General features: G+C 26.1%; 1 protein-coding gene across 1 annotated transcript in view; it reads left to right on the plus strand.

Annotated features, from left to right (window-relative positions):
• The window catches only part of LOC145838654 (disks large homolog 4-like), a 38,900-nt gene extending 12,720 nt beyond the window's left edge, over positions 1 to 26,180 (plus strand). Inside the window, exons 9-25 of the mRNA XM_082946278.1 lie at positions 3,407 to 3,543; positions 6,100 to 6,244; positions 6,892 to 7,065; positions 7,501 to 7,705; positions 8,073 to 8,235; positions 9,495 to 9,597; positions 14,464 to 14,682; positions 16,381 to 16,457; positions 19,197 to 19,319; positions 19,547 to 19,661; positions 19,732 to 19,773; positions 20,230 to 20,274; positions 20,348 to 20,449; positions 20,777 to 20,949; positions 23,308 to 23,417; positions 24,200 to 24,291; positions 24,945 to 26,180. Of these exons, the coding sequence (XP_082802404.1) occupies positions 3,407 to 3,543; positions 6,100 to 6,244; positions 6,892 to 7,065; positions 7,501 to 7,705; positions 8,073 to 8,235; positions 9,495 to 9,597; positions 14,464 to 14,682; positions 16,381 to 16,457; positions 19,197 to 19,319; positions 19,547 to 19,661; positions 19,732 to 19,773; positions 20,230 to 20,274; positions 20,348 to 20,449; positions 20,777 to 20,949; positions 23,308 to 23,417; positions 24,200 to 24,291; positions 24,945 to 25,063 (2,144 nt within the window). The 3' untranslated portion in view covers positions 25,064 to 26,180. The remainder of the gene's footprint in view (positions 1 to 3,406; positions 3,544 to 6,099; positions 6,245 to 6,891; positions 7,066 to 7,500; positions 7,706 to 8,072; positions 8,236 to 9,494; positions 9,598 to 14,463; positions 14,683 to 16,380; positions 16,458 to 19,196; positions 19,320 to 19,546; positions 19,662 to 19,731; positions 19,774 to 20,229; positions 20,275 to 20,347; positions 20,450 to 20,776; positions 20,950 to 23,307; positions 23,418 to 24,199; positions 24,292 to 24,944) is intronic.
• Positions 26,181 to 26,910: the final 730 nt, after the last annotated feature.

The following is a 26,910-nucleotide window of genomic DNA, read 5'->3' on the forward strand; positions in this document are numbered from 1 at the left end:
TGTAAAATAAAATTCGGCCAATACCAACAATATAATGATAAACAAAACTATTTAGTTTCAAACATGTTGTAGCTTGATTAAATCTTTTTTAAGTGCACTAAATTGATCTATAGAAGTATTACATAGAATAAAGCGAAAGCATAGTAATAGCTATTTTAAAAGGCCTTAGTCTTTTCACTTAAACCCATAGTTTTTCAATTATTTCTTTAAAAATATTTTTAGATTATGTTAAAAGCTAGATCTTAATACATCTTACTTTTATTTATTAGTTACCAAAAACAATATTTAAGTAATAGCTACTTTTCCATTATCTAAAAACGATTGTTTTTCGTCAAACTAAATAGTTTATATAATATCTTTAATTAGAAATTGGCGACAAAGTTCTTTAAAATTACTGAAGAATAGTTATAAATCTATAAAGATACAGCTCAGTTTTAATCTATATCTATAAAAAAAGAATAAAGATAAAGTATATACAGTTTATTTTTTGGAAATATTTCACAGTAGAATTAATTTTTCATTTCGAATACTATTATTTGTAATAAAAAAAGTCCAAATGAAGATTTTGAATTTTGAGTCTATAAAATCATCTAATCAAAAATCTTATTTGTTTCTCATACACGTAAAATGATCAATCGTATAACTAAACTTATTTTTTACTGCAAATGTTTGCTGTTTATACAAAACTCCCAAGTTTTTGTAAGTTAGAATGGTAACTATGAAGTTGGAATATATTGTAACTATTTAAACAGAGGTTATAAAAAATTTTCAACTATTAACTCCACTTAGAAAAAATTAGTAAAAACAATCATGTTTAGTTTTAAATTTCATCAGTGATATATTTGATAGAAATGAAATTTTAAAAAAATACTATAGTTTTCAACGTAAAAGTTTATTGTGATTTTAACTAAAGTTAACAAGTTTATGCATAAAATTAATGCATATAGTTGTACTTAAAATCAAGTATTTTAAAATATAAGTAAAAAAATGAAAAAAAACCTGACAAGGTAAAGTTTTATCAACTACATACTTAAAACGATAACTATATTTAAATAAATAACTTATTTAAAAACCATGACGCGTAAGGATTAAAAAGTATTAAAATTAAAGCATCACATTTAAAAAAATCAAAAAAAAGTAATTATTTGCACAGCTTTTTGTCTGGTGCTACAAAAGAATACTGTTTTTTTATTCGGTGCAAATAGTAGTGTGATTTAAAAAATAGTATATGTAGCAAATCGCTCTGACTAGCGTCTTTAAAGGCTTCAAATGATTTGAGAAAAATAATATTTAAACCTGAGAAAAAACTAGAAACAGACTTTACTTTTTGTTCAAAAAATGTATTATTCATTCTGAAAATATAATTTTATCATTATTAGTTGTAGGCTATATTTTTTAAATATTTTTCTTTTACGTATTTTTTATGACAACAAAAAGAGCTAAAATTAAGACAGTACAGTTACTAAGGTACATTTAAGATTATGCTGAACTTTTAAATAGTTGTTGACTGTAAACATAACATTAAAACAAAAGTTTTATTACTAATGTGTCTCTGTTAAGATTGTGCGTCTTCGTAAAAAAATATTCAATAAAAAATTTCTCAATTTTTGACCAATTACACGAGCATAAAGGAGAATTTTTTAGGATTGCTACAAAAATAATAACATTTTATCTTTAATTTATCACCTTAGCGGGGATGTACGGGCTACGAAAAAATATTACTTTAGTATTAATTTGTAACTTCTTGCAGTAAAAAAGTGAAAATACTTGGAAAAAACTCTTTTGTGTTACATAAGTAATTATTGCAAAAAATAATCTCAGCTGAAAGTGAAAAAAATTGATTTTTTTTCGGCAAACTTTTTTTTGCTTTTGATCAATTAATCAAAATCTTTATCTTTAATGTTATTTATTTTTTCTTCTTTAATTTATCTTCATTGCACATAAAGGTTTTTTCTCATGTAAACTGCTTTAAAGCGTATCATAAAAATATTGTTAATTGTGTTTTCTCAAAAGTTAACTTTTTTAATTTGAATAACTTTTAAAAAGCGATAAGTAATTAGACTCAATTAGTTCAACTCAAAAAGTTTTTATTTACAATTATATATTTTAATCTGTGTATAACTGAAATTGATCTTTATTGAAAAAGTAGACAAGTCAGTTAAACAAAATTTCTATAAAGTATATCTAAAAATGTAACCTTAATAATTCCTTTTTATTAGTCTTTATGTATCACCTAAAATATTTTAAACTTTCAAGAAGAAATACAACTTCGTACTTTTAAATACTCAATTTATACTCGCTCTGTTAGAAAATTTTGTAATAAGTTTTGTAACGCATTAAATATACATTTATGAGAAATACTGAAGTATTTCAAAGCGAAAATTAAAAACAATGTTGCAGTTGTTTTTCATGCCTACTAATACTAAATAATTATTTGAAAAGTTTACTTTGAAGGTTTTAAAGTGCCTATATTCTGATATTTGGTTTAGAAATACACTGTAATACAGCAGACCACTAAGTTCCAAATTAAGTAAGGGGGTACAAAAATTATAGGTTTTGTTAGAGAATTTTTGTCAACAATACTTCTATTTTTATGACTAATGAAAAAAATAAAATATAGTTCATGTCTATGTTTTCAAAGAAAAACATGGTTGTAAGCATACATTATTTGTTTTTATAACGTTTGCAGTAAATAATATTGAATATTTTTGAACCACTATATTTTTATTTTGTCACATATAGTAGCCATCAGAAAATGAATTCAGAATATTCCAATAGCGCGTATTAAAATTAATAAAACAACTGTATTATTTGAGAAATAAAAAATTAAAACGAATTCGCAATACATATAATATTAAGATATAAAGTCAGAATGAGCAAAAAAAAAGTGTTCGCAATTATATCGTAATCTCTTAATGTTTTAGTTAATACACATTGTAAGTTTTTATCTAATATTATAAAACAGCATGTTTTGTAATAAGCTCTAATTGCAAACCTTTAAAGAAACTTTTAGAAAATAATAAGTCACATTTTTAACATTTACTTTTGTAAAGCCTTTAATTTAAGTAATTAAATTTCGATAATGCATTATTTTGGTGCGTCTTAACTTTTTAATATAATTATGCATATGCACTTTTGTGTTTATAATTTTCAAGAAAAGGTCTTCCATATGTCTATTTTCAAAGTTATTTTGTTGTGAAGTTTATTTTGACAAAAATACGTTTTTTAGTAAAAAATAATTTGAACTCATACACAACCTACTTTGTATGGTTATAATTTTTTTTGTCTATAATACCCAAAACTTTAGATAAAGTAATTTAAAAAACACCTAATTAATGTATAATATGTTTACAAGCCTATGTCATACAACAATTCAAGGTGCTTTATAGTTTATTTAAATGAACAGGTCTTGGATTCAGCATAGCGGGCGGGGTGGGAAACCAGCACATTGTGGACGACAACGGAATTTACGTGACCAAGATAATAACCGGTGGAGCCGCTGAAGAGGACGGTAATCTGAAAGTGGGAGACAAAATAATTGCAGTAAGTTTTTTAAAAAGTAATGTTTCGTCAAAACAAAAAAAAAATTTAAAAATTTGTTTGGTGGTATATTATGTTATTTTGACTATATTTTGTAAGTTGATCTAAGTTTTTAATATACTTTAAATTACTGATTACGTCTTTAATATTACTGTTATAATTAGGAATAACTCAATTTTACAAAAAAAAAAGCAGATAAAATCTAAAATATAAATAAAAACATAGGAAATTACTTTCTTGTAGTGGCGGCAATTCAGGTTACTTGACAATTCAAATTCGGACATAAAACCGGACAAGACAAAAGATATTTAAAAGACTATATCTCAATTAGTAATATAAGTTTGAAAAAAATAAAAAATGCATATGTAGATCTTATTAACATCTACAAGCCACTTTTTTCTTTTATTGCAAAATCATAAATATTTTTCAAGATATTTTAAAATTACTAAAATAAAACTATGTTTTTTACTTTATTTAAGCCATACCAAAAAAAAATATTTAATGTTTTGCAAAAAAAAAATCACTTGTAGATATTAATATAGGGTAGCTGTCAGATTTGCACGAGCGTAAAAAATTGCACGAGGGCACAAAATTGCACGAAGACACTTTTGCGCGAGGGGATTAAACTGCACGAAAATAAAATTGCACGAAAACACTTTTGCACTAGTAGACAATTTTACACGGGTTGAATTTTTTTTTATTTTTCATTAGTTTTAATTTTTTTTTATTAACTTTTTTTTCGTATCACTGTTACCCCTAACCCTTACCCTCGGTCAGTAACTTATTATTTTTTTTACTATATATATATTTTTTTAATTTAATTATATTTTTATACTATCACTGTTACCCCTTACCCTCGGTCGGTAGCTCTTTTTTTCTTTTTAGTTAATTTTTATTTATTTATTCTTTTTTCATTTTTTCTTTAAAATTTTTTATGTTTTTTTTTTTTATTTTTCACTATCACTGTTACTTCTAACCCTTACCCTCGGTCAGTAACTTTTTTTTCTTTATGTTTTTTTTAAATATATTTTTTCTGTTTTTTTTTTACTCTCGTACAAAAATGACCCTCCTTGCAAAATTGTAACTCGTGCAAAATTGACCCTTGGTGCAAAATTGTCTTCGTGCAATTTAGTCCCCTCATGCAATTTTGAACTGTTCCTATTGATATGTATCTTTATCTCCTACATATGTATCTTTTATATTTGACAAATATACAAAACAATTTTATTTGTGGTTCTTTAATTTTTTTTTAAGAATTTGAATTGTCAGAATTTGAACAGTCGTGCACCTGACAATTTATAATAATCTATACACTTTGTGATAATAATAAATTTTATTGTGCGCCAAGATGCATTAAAAAAATTTAAAACAAACAATCTTTTAAACTTTATTAATTTTTTATAGTCTTCGTTTATTGTACTTATTTTTTGTCTAGCTCAAAAGATTAAAGTAGTTACATTTGGTTTGAAATTTTTCAGTGGCTTAAAGAAAGACTAAGCCTTTTAAAAGCATTCAGCAAGCCAAGATTTTTTAAGTTATAATATTGATCTACTAAAATATCGAGTTTAGTATATAAACACTGCCCATAGCAAATACAATAAACTTTTATTTTTGTTGAAAATATACTACAATTTTTTTTAAACACTTGTTAATAAACATAACAGGGTTGCCACTTTACCTGAAATCCTGGAAAAACCTGGAATTTGACAATTTAGGCAAAAATAACCTGGAAAAAACTGAATTTTGGGAAATTTTGAAAAAAAACCTGGAAAAACCTGTAATTTTGAACAAAAATCAATAAAAAACCTGGAATTTTAACAATTTTCATATTTAAATATATTTAAAGTAGCTTTACAATATCTTTTCAATGTTTTTATACTATTTAACACGGTTTCTTACCTTAAGCTTAGCTTTAAACTAAAAATAGACCCAGAAATGTGTACTTTTAAAAACCTGGAAGAAATTTGGAAAACCTGGAAAAAATTTGGAAAAAACGAGTTGCAACTCTGCCATAATGCGTCTTATAAAAGTAATCTCATATAAAATGATTACAAAAGTATAAACTTATCGTTATCAAAATAAAGAGAGAAAAAAAGATTTAACAGTGTCCTAAGACAGCTATTAAAAGAAGTTGAAAACTTTAAAAAATCAGTGCTCAGTATTGAACATCTTTACACGCATTAAATTATCAACTAAATACTTTATTTACAAATCAATATAACTAATAAAATAAAAGTAAAAAAACAATATTCAGTTGTATTTGAAAATATGAAAATAATATAAGTTTTTTTATTATCTAAAGTTTTATTTCTTTACTATTTTTAAGTAGAAAATATGTCTAGAGTAAGTTTTTAATGCTCATCAAAATTCCTTGGCACATTAAACGAATTTAAGTGCACATTTTAGCAGCCATAATTCATTGATTGATCAATTTAGATTGCCAATTATATACCAGCTACTACCGCCTAACAGCATCTTCTAGCGGATACTCGTTAAATTTAATTTTAACCAAACATTTACTTTTTTTCTTAATTCAGTGTAAACCCTATTGCATCACAGGTAGACGGGAGGAGTGTTTTGGAGGTCACGCATGAGTACGCAGTGTTAGTTTTACAGCAAACTTCAGATGTTGTTTGCTTGTCGGTCACCAGAGCGAAGCGAATCAACCGCTCATCGACCCTTCAAAAACTGCCCAACGAAAAAAGTTATTTATTAAATTTTCAAATAGCACTGTGTATTTTTACAAAACTTTTGTTTTCTAGTAACAGTTTAAATTATTAAGCTTCCAATTTATATCTAGGTTTTTGACTGGTTTTAAGACTTGGTAAATTAGAAGTCAATTTTGCAGAAGTGTTTTTTTTTATCGTTTATTTTTAGCAACGGAATTTTATTCGATTTCTAATGTTTAATTCCAATTACATATGTTAAATTTCAATTGAGTGTTAACGAATTTAGTTATTGATTTTTGCTTAGAAAAGTTGTAACTTGGTTAGATACAGTTTAAATGTAAAAAATGTTTTGATCAACCAATAGTATGAATTGAAATAATAATTTTACTAAAAAAGTTATAAAGTCAATGCTTTATTGTAGAAAATGCTTTATAAAGAAAAATAAAGTCGATTAAATTGATAAATTTGTTAAATAACCGTGAAAAAACATGTATTAAAAAGTTGTACGAAGCAAATAAATAATTTTATTTAAATATAAAAAGCAGCATTCTTTGTAAACAGTTATAACACGTTTCTAATTTCACGTAACAACTAAATATTTTTAAACTTTTTTTAAAAGAATTAATTTTAAAGCTAACACAATAAATACTAGCTTGTACTTAAAACTGAAAACTTGGTTTAGTTTACGGGGCTGTTGAAGAACACCAGAAAGTTTACGGGGTCGTAGAGCACATCAAGCAGCCCGAAATAACACCGATAATGCTCCCGCCTCCGATACCAGAGCAATTGCACTCTTCCGAACACGTGCAAATCGTAAAAATGCCGCAAGCTAAATCTTCTTCCGTTGTTGATGAAAGTAATTAATTGTTTAAAATGTAGAAATTTGTATACATACTTACAGCTAAAAAATATTTCTACTAATTTTTTTAATAAAAGTTGTTTTACAAAGTTAGAAAATTTTGTACTCTTTTTTATCTAGTCAAACAGATTTTGAGTATGAACAAAATGTTAAGTTTTTTTTTAAACTACAAAAGTCTTATAACCAATCAATTTATCTTCAAAATTGTTAAAATTTGATGAAGCGCTGTCTTAAGTTATAAACTTAATTTGCTAGGATATTTTCAGTTTTGTTTGTTGAGCTCCCTCCTACGTTAGCTTTAACAAGCATTCTCTAATTGTTTTATAAAAACTAAAATTTAAACTCATAACCGATCACTACTTTATCTTTTTAGTTACGTTATTTTAATCTATACTTTCTACCGTTGTCACTAATTATCCTTCTACCCGCCAGTACCTCCCGCCCTGCCACCTCCGCCCGCCTCCTACCAGCTGAGCTCTCCCGCGATGTACGCCACCAACACCATGCCCCTCCCCTCCTCCAGCAACTTCAACTCCACCGGCGACCTGCAGCAACCACCGCACTCCATCTCGCCTCCCCACAAGTTCCACTCGGCGTTCGACCTGCTGCAGAGCGAGGAGATTGACGCCGACGACGAGTTGGTTGTTTTGTAAAAATTTCAAAGTAATTTAAACCAAGACCGTGGTTGCAGTTGTTTCCGTTTTGTAATAGGATGTCGGCTTAAAAGTTTTTTTTAAACACCAGCTTAGTTTAAGGCATTTATTTTTGTTGATTATTTGAAAATTAAAAAGCGTTTTCATTGAGTCTTGATAAATAAATGTAGCTTTAAAACAACTTTTATAGCGTTTCTGAGTTTTTTAGTCGACTTTTAAAAAATATTTACCAGTATATAGTAAATATTTTTTTAAATACAAACCCATTTTTGTTTTACCATCATCCAACTAATTATAAACAGTTGAAAATATTCTTCAGTTATAATGCTTTACTATCATTACTCAATTTAGAAACATCCGGGTGAGAGCGGTCGAGTTGCACAGGGGTAGGAACGGGCTGGGTTTCAACATAATAGGGGGGAGCGCCACCGACGGAATCTTCATTTCTCACATCACCGTGGGTGGGGTGGCCCACACGAACGGCAGCCTGATGGTCGGAGACCAAATTTTGAAGGTTTGTTTTTATGAGAAGTTTTTGTTTTGACTGTGCTATAACTGTTTGCATAATCTGAAATGATTAGTTAGAATTCAACGTTAGCTTGGTAGATTGGCAGTAAATTTTGAAACAGGATTCCACGTAGTTGATAAATAAATAGAGAAATGTAAATTTAAGTTGTTGTGAAACTGCACATAAGTTCAGTTTTGTTAATTTATTCTATAAAAGTAATTGCTTACATTTAGAATACTTTTTTCTACACCTAGATTAATTTATGTTATATATTTTTCATTTAAACTTAAATTAAAAATAGCTGTAATCTTATTTTGATTTTAAATAAACAGTCATTAGCAGCTAATAGGTTATAAACTTTCATTACTTTCCATAATTTAAAGCATGAAAAATGGCAATAAAGAGTCAATTGATTTACGTGTCAAACCAGGTTGCAAAAATTTATTGATCTCACGCGTTTTGGCATACACGATAATTTGAACATTTAAAAGTTTTTCTAAAATTAGTGCAACAGTTTTTTTATTTATGTTATTTTTAAGTCGTAAATGACTATCATTTTACACGTTTCTTTTTATAAGTATTGAAACTGTTTTACTGTACTTATAATTACTATATAAATTTAGTTTATCTTTTTTTATAAATTTATAGTTAATAAAGATACAAGCAAACAAGTTCACTGGAATATGTGATAATAACAAATTTGAAGAGTACTCTATCTAACACTTCAACGAAGCACTGTAAAAAGAAAAATACTGTAAGGAAAGAGTATCAACTATTAATTTAAAATAATATATAGTATTTATTCTTCTTTTTAATAAACATATATATACACCTACTTTAGCATCTATTCTTTCCTTACAATATTTTTTTTTACAGGACTCCGTTTAAGTGTTTTAACTTGTTAACACACAGAAACATGTGTTAGTTTGATAAAGAAAGAGTATTGTTTAAATTTGTTATTATTAAATTTAGTTTATTTTCATTAAAATTAATTGAGTAAGCTATTAAACTTGAAGAGAAAAAATGTGTTAGTTTCTAACTTGAAATATTGTAAAATTTTTCTAAAGCAAAAGAATTTTACAAAAATTTAATGATAACCCAAAACTGACAAGTAAACAACTTACTAAGCGTTAAATCGTTCTAACTTCATAACTATTTAGTCTACTTTATGTAACTCGTTAATACGCGTGCCTGCATAGTTTCGGTTTTGCTCCATGGCTCACCGTAAGATTTATTATTTATTTTATTTTTTTCAATAATCAAAGGTGAACGGATCGGACATGACCAGGTGCACCCACCAGCGAGCAGTCGATGTTCTGAAGGCGGCCGGTGACCAAGTTTACATCGTCGCTCAGCACAAACCCGCCGGTACGTTGTCTTGTATGACTTTTTTGCTTGTTGTAAAAAATCAATGTTGCCAGTAATTCATTTTTAATTAAACTGTACTTTATAATAGATGCGGGCAAATTTTAGTCCGCGGGTTAAGTTTACAGAAAAAAGTTGTTGGCGAGCCAGACTTGTTAAAAAAAAGCTTAACGTGGAAGACTTAGTATTTTAAAGCACAATTTAAAAAAGCAAAGATCTTAAATCAGCGAAAATTCAAAGTTGTTCTGTTTTTTTTTTGTATTTTTAGAATTATAATTTTTGAATAAGGCCTGAAGATCCCTTTTGGATGAAACGTCGTTGCCTTTGTATAAACAAATTTAATATCAATATCTTTAGAATTACTTTGATGCTGTTTTTAAATCAAATAATCTTGTATGTTGGAACTTAAAACGTAGAACAAGTTTTTATTTAAAATTTTAAAGATTAGGTATAAGTTCTTTAATGGATATGTTAAATAATTCAAATAGAAATTCAATATTCAAAATGTCAAAATCATCTAAATAAAACCACTACAGACAATTAAGAAAAATCACAAACGTCTTATGAATAAAATGGTTCTACTTTGACAGACATTTTCTTGATTATTTGACAGGCAAATTTAAAATACATTAGAGCTAATTCTAGCCTTAAAATACGTGAAGTATATCCTTATTTTTTTCTTTTTAGTAGCTCTCGAGTTGTACTTTGAAACTTTCGATTGTAGAACTACATTAGTTTATTGATATACTAAGTTTAGAATATTTTTTAGATTGAACCAATTTTTTCAATTGCGATTTGAAGTATTTTTAATGAGCTTTCATCGTTTAATTTAGTCGTTTAATTTTTGATTAGATTTTAAACGCTAGGTTATGCAAAAGACTTTCATTTTCCAAAATAATGTTTGTTCAATTTTTAGATAATAACTAAGGAGAAACTGTAAAATCTGTTTTCATTGAAAATACTTTAAGATAGAATGCTCATTATTATTTGGTCAGAATATTTATTAGCTTATTTCATTAATTGTTTTTTAAGGGTTTTTAGGTTAGGACCATTTAAACTTTTATTTTATACTTATAGTTTTTAATAAGTAAACAAACTTTGTTAAATTTCTCATATTTTTTTTTTAATTTAGAATGATTGAATTCAATAAAATTAGTAATAGAATACAGATATGCATTCTATTTTTTAGAAGTCTTGTTTCTAACGTCTTGTTTTTAACTATACTTAAAAAGTTTATATATTTTAAAGTTTATTTTATTAATTTAGTTTCATTTTTGTAATAAGTTTTAGAAGTTTTTATTCATAAGTTTGTTCATTATTGATTGTTAATAACGTAAAACAAACATTAATTTTGTGTTTACAATTTGTAGCTAAAACTAAACTTTTACATGATTTAATTTAAATAGTTTACGCTCTCTTAGTTAAGCATTTAAAAAACTTAAGTTTAGAAATAACTAAGAGTAGCATAATATTTAACTAAATGTTTATTTATGTGCTCATTTTTTAATACTTAATGCTTAGTTTCTACTTTATATATAGATGAGTGATTTTCATGGTAAAAGATTATTATTTCTACTAATTAAAATTTTTTAAATAGATAAAGAACCAATTTATAAATTTATATTTAGCTAAAACTTATTTTACTTAATTCTGTAGGCAAAACTAATTTGTTAGTTTTGTGTTGTATCGTTATGGTTTTTAAAGTTTAAAGTTACTAGTTTTTTACCAAAATAGTTTTTTACTATATATTGAATTGTTTCTCCAACAACAATTTGTATGTATGTTCTTATTTTTTTTCACAATTTTTGGATATCCATTCATAAGTTTTATGTTATACGTATATATTTTATTTAAAATACATACTGGCACCTACAATTTCTTGAAAAAAGATTATTTATCAAAATAACTGAATTTTCAAATTTTTAAGTTGAACTATGTATCGCAGAACATTTTAGGATTTTAGTTTAAGCAGTAGAACTACATAGCAAAATTTAATCTACTATTTAGTTTTATCTAATTAGTTAAAGTTGACTAAAATCACAAGAGATTAAAATAGAAATATTAATTACCGTTATATATAGCTTATATAACACACCAAACATAAAGTTCTGGACTAAACTATTAGACTGTGTAAACATATTTGTTATGTCCTTTTAATTTTTACTTAGAGATTACTTATTTAGTTTATACTACAAAAATTTAATATTAAAATGATTTAAAACAGTACATAGCAAAAAACAGAATATTCAATAAAATAAAACTTTTCTATACGGTTTTGATATAGTAAAAATGGTAAAGTTAGTTTTTTTATTAATAATAAGTTGTTCTATAAAAATATAAAAAAATAAGTTCTAAAAAGTTATTCTAAGGTTGTAGCTAGCGTATTTTTCAAAAAAAAAAGCTTTTATGATGACAATATTTTTTTGTGATCTAAGAACTTATTTTTACGCACAATGTTCACACCTAAATTTTTACAGATGCTTTCAGTGTTCTTAAATTTCACCAAAAAATTTTTATTGTTTAAAGTTTCAGTCTACGTTTTCGTATGATACAAACACAAAGTTTTGAAGTCCAGCAAGTTCTGTTTCTTTCTAAACGTCCATCAGTGGGCAATTACAAAAGTTTAAAAACAAATTCATTTATTTTTCCGACATATTTTTCTCATTAAAAGTTGTCACCGCCGCGTTAAAATATGCCACTTTTTTTTGAAACAAAGTAAATTATTCAGCGGGTGTGCGAAATATTTCGCAAAAGTTCGGCTCCAAAGCGGCGCGTGTTAGCGTTTCGTTTGCCGCTTGAATGTATGCAGAGTAGGCAGGGTGGCGTGAAAAGAAAAAAAAAAACGAAGAAAAGCGAGTAGGTTGTTGTGTGATGAGCGCGCGGAGTGAAAATTTCAGTGCGCAAAATGAGCGTGTGGCAAAAATTTGTTGTGTGCTGTGCCCAGTCAGCAAAGTGCGTGTGATAGTAAACTTGTAAACTGTTTAAGAACTGTTGTATAATTTGTCTTGTAGTGACTTTTTGTGTTTGGCTGGCTGTTGACCTTTTTAGAACTAGTTTTTTTTTACTTTGTTATTTAAAACTGCTGTGTTTAAAGTAAATGTTACAGTCCTTTACACTTTCAAATATATTTAAGCAAACTAAGATTAGTGAGGAGCATTAAATTAGTGTAATATAAAAGTTTTTTGTAATTTTATTGTATTTAAAATAGTAATAAAGTTAAGTTTATAATTATTGTTTCATTATAATTTAGTTGGTAATAAAAGTCTGTTAAAATAGTCATGGTTTTAATATTTTGTAAGTTTTTTGATTGAATTTATTTAGCATACGTTCAACTGCTTTTTATGATTAGTTTTATAATTTTTTTTTCTCTAAATCAAGGAAAGTACTTTTGGGTTTTTAGAAGAAGAAAGTACTAACTGTTTAAATATAAAAACATTTAAATAGGTTACATAGAAAATTTATCTTAAAAACAGTTCATACGTGCAGAACTAATTTAAATTGTTATAGCAGTAGGCATAAATCAACTATATTTCAAAACTGTATATATATTTTTTTTCCAAACTAATAATAACTAACTATACAGTATCCTTTTTTTATTACACTATCACGTGTTTCTGTGTGTTAACGGATTAACACACTTCAACGGAGCTCTGTAAGAAAACAAATACTGTAAGGAAAGAATAGAAGCTAAAGTAGGGGTATACATGTGTCCTGTAAAAATAATTGCTATAGATTTTTATAGGTTAGTGGTTAATAATTGATAAAATACTTAATGTTAAATCCGACTGTTATAAAAATATATAATATTTGTAATCATTAAGTCTAAATTCAAGTAAAAATACAAAATAAAATAACAAATTGTAATATAAACTACGTACATGAAAATGAAGGAAGTACTGATTCTAAATATTTACTAGTTACTAATCATTGAAATAATATATCTAATACTTACGTCACAATATATATGAACACAAGGACTAGCTACTTAATTTATACTACAAAGCTAGATAATTTATTCTTTATGTTTGGAAAAAGTAGTAGATCGCTTTAAATGCTAGAAAAATTAAGTAGCTAGTCCTTATGTTCATATTTAGAATTAGTACTTTCTTCATTTTCATTTAAATAGATTATATTATAATTTGTTATTTTATTTTGTATTTGACAAAAAAATTACAAATATTATATATTTTTATAACAGTCGAACTGAACATTAAGTATTTTATCTATCATAACCATTAACCTATAAAAATCTATAGCAATTATTTTTATTTTTAATGGACACATGTATACCCCTACTTAAGCTTCTATTCTTTCCTTACAGTATTTATTTTTACAGAGCTCCGTTGAAGTGTGTTAATCCGTTAACACACAGAAATATGTGTTAGTGTAATAAAAGAAAGATACTGTATAATTTGTTGTTATTATATATTCCAGTGAACTTTTTTCGCTAGGATCTTTTGTTAACAAACGATTAAATTTATATTTTAAATAGTTATTTTTCAAACTATAAACTAAGTTTTATTAATAATACTATAGATGATTTATTCAAAAGAGTGTTGTAGTAAATAGTTTTGATTTCAAAAATTATTAGTGATTAATCTAGTTTAAAATATTTACGAACAAGTTAAGTTTTACCAAAGAATCTGATAATTTATCATAGAATAACTACTTAATGTAGTTACTTTTATAGTTATTACTTCATATTTTTTGTATATTATTTGAAAAGTATTTTGAGAAAATAATTACGAAAACTATTCTTACACTTAAAGGTAAAGAAAGCTTCTTTACTCCAAGCAAATACTTGTTGTTTTCGTTGGTTCGGTTCATAAAAATGTTGTTCATTTTGTTTACCACTCTATTAATTTGCAGAATTTCGAAAATTTCAAATAAAATACGCTGCGTACCACAAATCTCCAACAAATTTCGTGCACCCCAACATATCATTGAGTCTGGAGGAGTTCGGAACCATGCTGCAACAACAGAGCGCGGAGGGCGGAGGAATCGTCATGACGTCACACAAGCTCAGCATCCACGTCAGAGCTCTGTTCGATTACGAGGCGGACAGAGATGACGGACTACCAAGTAAAGGTAGATTGTTTGGTAAATTTTAATAATTTTAGTTGGTATAAAATTAACTGGTCTGGTTTAGTTTCTTTTATTTAAATATTAGTACAGTTTAATCTTTGATATTAGAATACTCAGAAAAAAATTTCTATAATTAGTTATTTTTTAGTTGTGTGCTAACTTGTAAAGTTGTATTTTAAAACCATAGTCTTCTCAAAACTTAATTTTGCGTGCTAATGAGGTGTGCACAAAAAAAAAGTTTATCTTTTTTATTTTCATCATTATTATTATTATTTGAAGTTTATTTTTAAGTTCAGGCGGTATAGTTCAAAACTAAAGCTAAATCCATCCCTGGTAATTATTATTTGTTTTTTTTTTCATAGAATTTTTTTGTATTTTTCTCACAATTATATTGGTTTTTTGAAAAAATTTTATGAGTTAAAAATGACAAATAAGCATGGAAAACGGGGTCATTCTAAGACATAGAGAAATTTTTTATTTTCAGTTTCTATTTTTCTCAATTAAATGTTCTTTTTAAGTTTTGTTGCTACATTTTAATTACTTTATTAAGAAGTTAATTTCACAAAATTTTGAACATAAAGACTCATTTGATTTTTATCTAATAGATTTAACTATATTTATATTCAATAATTTTAAAATTGAAAAGTGTACTTATACTTTAGAAATTTTAAATAAAAGATACTACACACTTTTAAAACTTTTATTGATTTTAATTTAATTTAGTTTAAATTTTATTTTATTTCAGTAATTAATTATAGTAATAACATTATACTTACAGACAAAATTGTATGTTTATTGGTGTATTACAACTTAGGGTGCACATATTTTTTATAGCAGTTTAATGTGTGCTGATTTTATTAGCTTGAAGACCACTATTTTGAAAGTACAAACCTTTTTTTTTATAATTTTTTCTTTAATTTTTTTAATTTAAAATATTTTTTACTTAGATTAAGTAATAGGTAAAATATTTGAGTTTATAATAATGAAAATAACTGGAATACATGAGTATATAAATGACTTTGAATTCTTAGAGGTAGAAATTCAAAACACAACTAAATAAACAAAAACTATAATCAAGCCAATTATAAAAGATTTTTTCTAAACACAATTGGTTGAAGTTTGTTTAGCTATTTTCCTTGTAAATTTTATTTTAAAGAAAATTAAGTAAATAATTTGATAACCATTTTATCTATTTTGTTGATAATTTTGTTCTATACTGAAGGTTAAAAAGTTTTAATAACATCCAACATTATTTAAAGTTTAAGTAAAAAATATAAATTTTATATTTTACTTTTTATACCAAAAGAAAAACTTTTATTTTTTATATACTTATAATAAATTTTAAATTTTTTTACCTATTTGAATTTTATTAAAAAACCTATAGTGTATATTTTGAAACTAGTTTAACTAAAACTTATCTTATTTAAAACAAGCAATAAATTGAGCAATAAAAATATTTTAAGTACTGTTTAATTTAACTAAGGAATAAATTTACTAACTTAATATAGTATGTCTTATTTTTTTGATAAAACCTTTTTACAAATTTATTGTAGCTACTTTGATATAAAACCATTTTGTTACGATAAAAAGAATGACAAAAAAACATTTTTTCTATTTTATTTACTTTAGCATAAAAACAGAAACTTTTAACAATTATATTTTATAACTATAATTTTTTTACGATTTAAAATATTTTCCCAGGTTTGTCATTCAAATATGGTGACGTTCTTCATGTAATAAATGCATCAGATGACCAATGGTGGCAGGCTAGAAGAGTGGTCAGTTTATTAATGCTAAAGTTTTGTATAATTGTACTTATTAAACTAGAAAGAAAAACAAAAGAAAACATCCAAAAACTAGATATAACTTTAACTTTACATTTTTTTTTTCAAATTATACGCTTAATTTAATTTAATGTGTCAACCATCATTAGCTTTTTTGCTAGTTTAAACTTTTAAGAAGATGTTTTTAATATTTTCTTTTCTTTTTAAAAATATACTTGAGTTTTGTGTTTTTAAATTTATTTTTTTACTTGTGAAGTCTGCAGCATGAAAACCATATTTACAAACGCACTCAGTTATCACAGGGTTTAAAAAAGAAGTTTTTATTTATTTTAGTACATATTATTATTTTCACAAATTCAAAGACTTGTATTCTTGAAACAAAAAGCTTTAAAGTGATTATAGTTAGGCACACTAGATAACTTTTGGTATAGTATACGAAAATATTTGTACAATAGTTAGTAGTTTTCCTATAACTTTGGTAAAACCATCATCATGTTAAGATTGTAGTTAATTTAAAATGATACTTTCATTTACTGATTTATTTTCAGCCAAATCCGCTGTGATTAGTATTTCAATGTTTTGTCATACTTTAAGAATTACTGTTTTCAGTAGTAGTGGTTCAAGTTATATATTATCTTAAAAAACATTTTTATTTTTCCCTAATTAGATTATTTGTGCATCATAGTAAATTCATGTCGAGTTTTTGTAACTCTCTGTAAAACATTAAGCTTATTTGATAAACTTTAATTATATTGATATTATGTGTATAAGCTGTTTTTACTAAAAATATATAACTTGTAAATTTACAAATACGTAGTTTACAGTATGTTTATATTATCATTAATTAGTAAATACTTCTATCATTAGTTAGTTTTTATTGAAATTACTTTCCCAAAAACTAGTTGTTCAATTATGTTAAAATTCTAATGAAATTTTTTTATTCAAGTACAATTTATGCATTGCAATAACAACTTCATATCAGAACAACTTCCATCATTGATTTTAAATGATATGCAGAGTATCTATTGGTCTGATTAAAAATTTTGATTTGGTAAAGCTAATTAATATCCTATCCAAATTACCTTTCAAATTCATACAGCAATAATTTATTAAAATCTTTATTTTAAAAGTTTTACTTTTAACAAATTGAATGTAGAGCAGGGATGCGTTTTGATGAGTAGCAAGTTGTTTATATTTGATTGTTTATTTTTGTTTACTTTTTATTTATTTTAGAGAAAGTAGTAAACTTTTGTTTTATTTCAAGTTATAACCTTTAAGTTTTAAGCTTTCAAGTATTTATTGATTAAACGTGAATTACAAAGTATTTCGTTTTATATACTTCAGCTGAAATAAAATATTTCTTTTGTAAAGATTATCAATTAGATTTTAACTTGTAAGCACAAGTTAAAAAAATTTAACATAATTGGTGTTTTGTATACAGTTGTTTCAATTAGTTCTCTACATAAGACATTGAAATTTTTTTATAAGTTATAGGCCGGATTTAGTAGAAATCATTTTTACCAAGTCCCGTTAACTTAAAACATTTAATATTTTGGACTTTTTAAATAAAAAAAAATCTAAAAAAGTAAAGTAACTTTATTAAAATAAAAAAAAAAAATTTCTAATAAGCAATAATGTTTAACCACAATTAAATCAGGAACATTTAATTTTTACCTAAATAGTTTTAAATTTTACACATTTGCACACGTTTTCTTTTTCTGAAAAATGTGTCGCAGACCGTAGTTTTCCAATCTCTGCTGTACAACCTACTAACTTTTTTTTAGTTAATGTTTACAAAATCAAAATGTTGTAGATATTTTCTGTAATGTTTCTTACAGGCCAGTTCGATATTACCCTTAAAATGATAACCAAGATTTTATGATAAAGTTTTTCAAATAATAAATACATAACAACTTTTAATTTCAATGCATTGTGTATTGCATTTCTCAAGTTTAGTTAGTTTGTAAATTCATTTTTTGTTAAGTTTATTTTTATGAATAATTTTTTACAATATTAATGAGTCTTACAAATTCACGAAGTGCTTATCTTAAGTAAAGTAAACTTAGTTTAATTTTTGTGTAAAAGAATAATTCATTTTTACAATTCAAAGGTTGTGTCTATTTCAAATTTAATGTGCCATCCTAAATTTTGCTTACAAATTTCAGAAGTATAATTTTTTGATCTATACGTGTGTACTTTTTACTATGACAACTAACAAACTTGTTTTAAAAATAACTTAATAAAGTAAAAACTGCTGTTTGTAGATACTAAATTTTCGTTGTTAATGTATTTGTGTAATAGTTTGTTTTTGATGAAATTATAATATAAGTGGATGATCGTTATTTGAAGTTTATGATATATTGTAAGGAAATTTAATAAGATATTTTAGTTTAAAAACATAATTCTCAATAAGTCTTTTCATTTATTAAAACGTTTTAGAGTTCTTTTTCAAATTTTTAATCTAATGATAATAGAAATATAGCTTTCACTAAAGTTTAGTTTTAATTCCCAATTCCACTAAATATTTTTTTTTAAACTCTTTTTCTGTAAAATTATTCTAAACATTAGAATTGAATTTTTTGACTATTTTTTTTTTACTTTTTGTAGCATTCAGACTGGGTAAAACTAACTAAAACAACCATAGTATATCTTGCTAGTTTCAATTAACATGTATAACAAAACTTATAGTTTAGTTGATTAATTTTTAAATAAACTTGACCATGGTTTTTTTAGGAAGGAGATCACGAAAGCGAAGAATACGGAGTCGTTCCAAGTAAGATGAGGGTGGAAAAAAAAGAAAAGTCCAGGTTGAGGCAGGTCAAATTCACACACAGCCAACCTTCCTTGATAGACAAGGTTGTTTGGAAAAACTTTAGACTAGTGTAGTCAAATTTTGTTAATGATTCCTCTCTTTATTCAAAGTATTTTGTAAGTACGACGGATATTTCTAGCAGCAAGCAACTTTTTTTTTAGTATTTAAAATAGTTAAAAACAAAAAAGAAATACATATTATTTTCAACACAAGGTATTAGGATATTTATTAGTTTTTAAATAAAAGGTTATAATAAAAAAAAAATTATTAGGAATCTGCGGCATACAATCACGCTGTGAAGCGAAAAAGAAGTCGAACTTTTAGCAGAAAGTTTCCTTTTTACAAAAGCAGAGAAAATTTAGACGAAGGTAGCGATCTTGAAAATAGTAAGACATTTTTGCTTATTATATAAGTTACAATTTATATTTTTAAATTATATTCTTATTATTTTAACAGGTCAACCGTTGTCGAGTCAAAGTAACAGTGAGACAAGTCTAAGTTAGTTTTTAAATATCTAATTTTTTTATAAACATTTATTATTTATAAATTCATAAAAACTTCAAAAAACTTAATAAAAAATATCCATTAAAATTATAAATGCGTCAGTTGATTCATCTTGACATACTGCAATATTACTTTAGTAAGTTTTAATTGTAAAGAATTGACAGTAGAAATGTTAAACTTTTATAAAAAGCAATTTAAATTGTTGTAATTGTACTCTTACAAGTTATAGGGTAGTAACAAAATCATAAATTTATTATAACAATATTTTGATTAATAAGAAGATATTTTTTTAAATAAGTTAAAACTCTTGGAATTTTTTTGTCTAAAGTAACTGCTTTTGTTTTTATTTTGCTTAGTTTGAAGATTAAAATATCTTCTTGTTACAGCTTTATAAATTTAAATAATATCTCAGTTTATTTTTTTGTTTATAAATGTAATTAATTTTTTCAGAAGAAGATGTAGTTTTGTCTTATGAAACTGTCACACAAAAACAACGTAAGTTTACCCACAAAAAAGGTTTATTTTTGTAAAAAATGGCTATCTATTTTATTCTTGTAAATATCAACAGTTAATTACACAAGACCGGTGGTTATTTTGGGTCCCTTCAAGGATCGAATTAACGACGACCTGTTGTATGAGAACCCCGAAAAGTTTAGCTCTTGTGTCCCGCGTTAGTTTTAAATTGATTACTTTGGTAAAAATATCAGTTCTGTTTTACCTTTCACTTCTGTTTGAACGAGTGCTTTTGCTTTTTTTAAGATGCATTAATAATGTATAGTAAAAAGTGTTTACCATCTTTTAATAATTTCAAGCGTGAAAAATTTAAATTTATAATTTGCCGCAAACTAAACGCAAACCCCAAGTTTTCATTCAAACTTACATTTTCAACTTCTGTTTAAATTATTTATGAAATTTATTCCGCTTTTCATCAAAAGCGTTTTCTCACCACATGCCCTTTATGAACCTACGCACTTAAAACCACTGTGACGTCACACAGACACGACGAGGCAGGCGCGGGAGGAGGAGGTGGATGGTCGGGAGTACCACTTCGTCAGCAGCCGCCACTCGATGGAGGAGGACATCAAGCGGAACTACTTCATCGAGGCGGGCCAGTACAACGACAACTTGTACGGAACCTCCGTGCAGAGCGTCAAGGACGTCGCCACGCAGGTGGGCTCCATTGTTTGAATTAAAATTAATTTAAGTTAAATTTATATGGGTAATGATTTTTTTTTTTTTTTCAAAGTTTTTTTCAGAGAAAGTTGTTAAAGAATTTTTATGAAACTAATTTGTTGCTAAACTGTCTCAAATTTCTTAAAATGATTTGTTGTTCATCATTGTTTTTTTTTTTTAAGTTTTTCAATATTTTTTTGGTAAATGGTTTAATTTTCTTAGTTTTTAAGGCTTTTTTGGGCCAGCAGTTGTTGGTGATTTTTTATAAAATTTAGTTTGAAATTAATAGAAATTTGTATAATTTATCAATTGTGAAAGTATTTAAATGTTAGCAACATAATGCTGCATTTAATAAAAATAAGTTACGCTATTTATGTTTCATTATTTTGCTAACCTACTTCAAATTCATCAAGTATGTCAAAGAATCCCAAAAACAAAGTAGCTTGGTATAAGGACTAACTTTTTTTTACCTTTTGATCGGCTTTAAAAAAAACAATGCTGCCCAATTTAGCGTAATTAAAGTTTAACAATAAATATTGTTTTTTAAATCACATTAGCTTTCCTTGTCAACTATATAATCGATTATTTTCAGCATTGATCTGTCATTGTAAACTATTAGTAATAAGTTAATGGTTATAACAAATGTATGATTGTTTTTTTAAAAGTATCTAGCCCTTGTTAATGTTTATTATTTTTGATAGAAACTTACAAGTTTAGATTTATAGAAATAGTCTATAAATTAGTTTAATAAAAGATGCTTTTTTGAAAAAGAACTGAAATATTTTTTGCGTGTTTTTTAACTTTTAATGGCAGTGCAAAAAATACTCAAGAAACTACTAAACTTTATTTTTCTTATTTATATGTTGTTCGAAAGTATAATCTTATTTTAGAAAACTTATTGTGTAAATTTTTTTTTTAAACTTCTACATGTTGTGAGAAAAAGAATCATGTTATAAGGTTTAGTTCTTAAAGTTAATAAAAAATCACTAACATGATAAAACTAAGGATCTTAAAAAAATATTTTTTTAACTACAAAATATAATCTAAAGTTTATGTTATAATGCGTTTTAGACAGACTAGACTATTTTGTTTTAATTCTGAATAAATTACTATACAATAAGTATTAAGTTTGTGTCTAGTCTAGAGTATAATACTTAATTTTTTGGAAAAATTTTCAACCTTAATAGAAAATAAATTCTTAATCTACACATCTTGTAACTTTTTATGTTTAGTACTTGCTAAAACTTAATACATCGCGTATCATTTTTAAAACAAAAATAAATAGTTTTGAATCTGTTTAGTTTTCGAGTGTATAAAGCTTTAGTTTATTTTGTTTATAAAATCATAGTTTGGAAGCCTGCTTTTTTTATCTTCGTTAGACCTTAGAGAAAAGTGTCAATTAGTGTTTACATTTAAATTTTCTCTGAGGTGAAAATGTACACTAAGGAAAACATAATTTAAAGTTTCTAAAAACTTATATCGATTAACTGTACAGCGTGCTTTCTTTTGTTTTAACTTAATTTTTTCACTTTAGTTTTAAATATGAAGATTTTTTTTGTAATATTACTTATAATGTGTTTATAGCTGATTAATAGAGTACCTAAATTTCAAGGCTAATTATTAAAGAATAGTTTTATTTGTTTATACCAGGGTTTCCCAAAGTGGGCCAAGTGGCCCCCTAGGGGGCCACGAGCAGCAAAGGGGGAAGAGGGGGGGGGAATGAGCAGTAAAGGAGCCACAGGGGGGCCATGAGGCCATAACTTGAAACTTACACTAGATATTCTTGAGTTGCAAATAAAGAGCAAAAAAAAAAAAAAAAAGGTCTGATGTGTATTTTATGGCAGTTTAGAAACTTACACTAGATATTCTTGAGTTTCAGATGAAGAGCAAAAAAAAAAAAAAAAAAGGTCTTATGTGTATTTTATCGTAGTTTATGAGTAATCTATATGTTGAAGGGGGCCATTATTTTTTCAAACTCTTTAAAGGGGGCCATTTGCAAAAAAGTTTGGGAAACCCTGGTTTATACAGTATAATAAAAGTAAAGTGTGAGTTTTTTTTAAGTGAATAGTTTGTTTTTCCCTTATGACCTTAAATAGTAGTTTGATGCAAAAAATATTTTTCATGTTAAAATTTCACATTTACTTTATCCAAAATTTAGTTTTAATAAAAACTTAATTAGCAACAAATATATAGGTCTGTATCAGTAATATTACCAAAACAGAAGTTTTTTTAGTATTAAAGAATTTACTCTAGCTCTTGATATTTATAAGCAACGGCAAATATTTATTTTAAACAAGTTTATCAAAGGAATTTTTAAATAAATTAAATTGAAAATTAATCAAACAAACTTGCCAGGGAAAACACTGCATACTGGACGTGAGCGGAAACGCGATAAAGCGCCTCCAAGCGGCCGGATTGTGGCCCATCGCAATTTTCATAAAACCACCCAACGTGCAGTGGCTAATGTTGGTTTTGTTTGTATGAATATTTGTATAGCTTCATTAAAACTTTGTTTTTAGGTACGGTTTTTTAACTCTTGACAACTTTTTTTATAACGTATGTTTATACTTTAGACAATTTTTTTAAATTCATTCAAAACTTGGATTAAAGTCAAAATAATGAGCCAGATATGATTTAACAAAAAAAAATATTTTGAAATCAAATATTAAGTAAAACAAGTTTGTTCATTTAAACGAATTTAAAAAACGAATAGTAAAGAAGTATTAAAATAAAATGCAATCAAAACTCTAGTTAATTAAAAAAGTTAGTTTAGAGTTATACCAGTTTAGTTTTGTTACTAAAAATAATTATGTTTTAAAACACCTACATTCTAACGAAGTCGAGAATTCTTTCAAAAAAAATCTTCACCACTGTTTTCTCTCTACAGTTCTACTTGAAATTGGAATTAAGCTTAATTTTTCTAATTTTCATCGTTTTTTGCAACGCAATTTAAGCTTATTCCAAAAACTTTTAACATGACAACGTTAGAAAGCGTTTAAGCAAACGTTTGATATCGAGTTTAGTCACTTGATCAAGTAAAAAAAAAATGACCCCAAAAGTTTGAACAAATAAAAATATGACCCTATAAGGTTTGAATCAAATAAAAAAATGACCCCAATTTTTTAACAAGTAAAAAAATAACCCCTCATCTTTTTTTTTCACTTGATCTTAAAACTTAGCTTTTTGAAACGTTTTTTTTTTTGTTTTTTTTTTCAGCTTTTTTTATTACTGTTTGCACTTTTCACAGGGAGATAAACAAAAGGCTGATAGACGAGCAAGCGAGGAAGATATTCGACAGAGCCGAGAAGCAGGAACGAGAATTTGCAGAGTGCTTCACTGGTGAGCAGTTTTTTATAACCAAAGTACTTTAACTTTAATACTAATACTGTATGTTATCAAATCTATCAAGGTAGGTTTTATGAGTCAACTTATAGTTCTGTTAAACTGTGTCTTGTAAAAATTTTTATTCAAAAAAATTTAAATCAAGTAAAGGTTTAAAACGTAACAAATTTGGATGTTGAAACTTAGTACTAATTTGAGTACATGATTTTTCTCATGAAATAAAAAACCATTTAGTTTTTGTTTTTATTCGAAATTATTTTTGTTTTTGTTCAACAATGGGCCTAATAAAACTCAAGTGGGTAAAGTACCAGTATTGAAGTGTATTATTGATCTTTCAACATTTATTTCGTTTTGCACGTGGTTTTGTTGTGCAACTCGAAACATTGACAACACTGTCTACCTACAGCATAGTTAAACTTAAACTTGTTTTTTTTTACAATGTAGAAAATAAACAACTATTCGCATTAACAACATAAAAAAAGGTCAGCATCACATTTTAGTGTTAAGTTTCTGTATTGTTGAACATGAGCTTATTTCATCTTTCTTCTTTTCTTCTTGTGTGTTTTGTTCAAGTGACTCAGGTTTCGGTGCCTGAGTCCAACGTTGCACAGTAAACAATACAAAATTAAACAATCAACTTTTCCTCACAGCAATCGTGCGAGGTGAGACGATCGAGCAGCTCTTCGACAACGTGAAGGAGGTGATAATGCGGCAAGCTGCCACCGACAAGGTCTGGCTGCCAGTTCAAGAGTCCAGCGACGAAACTTGAGTGTTGATTTTATAAAGTGTTAATAAACAAGCGGTTCTAAATACGGCGTAAAGGTTTTTTATAAGTGCTGCTGCGCTGCAATAAGTTTTGTGTTTTAACGAAACAGTAGCTAGTGTGGAAGCTAGGTATTTTTCCGCGATGCTTTTTGTTAAATATGAGGCTAGATGATGTTAAGATTGTCACATTGTTTTCTGCGTTCATATAAAATGAGCGTTTTGCAGTTTTCTTTTTACGCTACTGTAAAAACAAAAGTTCATTTGTTTCTAAATACTGTCTAATTTTTCTTATATTTAAACTTAGGTTGGGTTGCACTATATTTCTTTAATTGACTTTACTCCAATTTAAAAGTTTTTTTTGAAATAAACTCAATAGGTATATGTTAATTACGTTTCATTCAAAATATTCTGCCTCATAGTTATTATGGTTTTTTAAACATACCTTTTAGTTATTGATTCATTTAAAAATAAATTTTTTAGTAAGTCTTATTAGTTTCAATCAAAAAATAACTTTGTTCGTTTTTGTTTTCAAATCAAGTTTTTGTTAATAAATTTTTTAAATCTAAACTTAAGCACCCGTATTTTAGCTTAAATATTTGTTGTTTTTAAAACTTTTTTTTTTTGCATTTTTATTAATGTTAATGTTTTTTTATCATACAGTTTGTTGTAATGATTTTTGATTTTGTTCGTTTTGTGCGTTTTTACATGTAATACAATGCTTGTGCTTCCTCAGAACTTTTTGGTTTTATTAATAAAGTTCAAGTCTTTATTCTAACGTTGACTTAAAATATATAAAATGTTTTAGTACCCTTTTAAGTTTCCGTTTTGTAAATTTGCTCTAAAATGTTTTAATTACTGTTGTGTTGTTGTTTATGTTTACGGTATTCGTTTTTTAACGATTTTACTTTTGAATTGTTTCACAATTGTGTTAGTTTTATGTTTGTATTTTTATACCTATATATATACAAATTAAGACCAAACTACTCTAAACTATTTAAGTATTTTAAACAATTTTTTTAACTAAATAAAAATTTTATTAATTTTTTTGCTGAAGTAATAGCCTAAATATTCAAATAATTTTAAATTTAAGTTCGATATTATTAATTAGCTTCATACTTACTTTTTCTAAAGACTTAACCTTATATTGCTAATCGCTGAAATTAAAACCAAGCTAAATTAATTTTATTTTTAAGAACGTATAAATTTATCGATAAACTTCAATTCAACTTTATCTTCTTTGAAATTTTATCAGATTAATGCATTTGATAAGTTTATGTATGAAAAAAATAAATTTCAAAGACTGTTTGTTAGGTAATGTAAAATGATTAGTTGATTTAAGATTTTCGGTAGTAAAAAATTAAATTTTTTTAACACTTATAACTTTATTTTTGTTTAAAACCAACCAAACTAAAAACAGAAAAAAATAAAAAAAATTTACTTAACTATAAGCATGAAGTTTATTCAAATGTTCCAGTATTATTTGAGTTTTTGTTCTAACAGCTATAGTTAACATTTAAAGCAAAGCATTTCGAGGGTTTCCAATTGGTTTATCATTTGTTGATCTAGAATCTTTAGATTTAAACTGCAATGAAAGGCGTTATAAGTTTGAAGAGTCCGCTAGATATACAAAAACTTCATTAAGAAATTTATACCAAGCAATGGGCAAGATTTTAGACAGTCCTCTACTTTATTAGTTAGAAACATTAAATGTTTTACTACCTCGCCGTGTTGATAAAGTTAGTAGCAATTTGGATTACAGTTTAAATAACAACATGATTGTGTACTTTAACAAACATATACCATTTATTTCTGTCTTAAGCTTTAAGTAAGTACTTAAATTCTTGTCCCCAA

Source organism: Thalia democratica, chromosome 6 (genome assembly GCF_965202585.1).
Source record: "Thalia democratica chromosome 6, ktThaDemo2.hap1.1, whole genome shotgun sequence".
Taxonomy (NCBI): Eukaryota; Metazoa; Chordata; class Thaliacea; order Salpida; family Salpidae; genus Thalia; species Thalia democratica.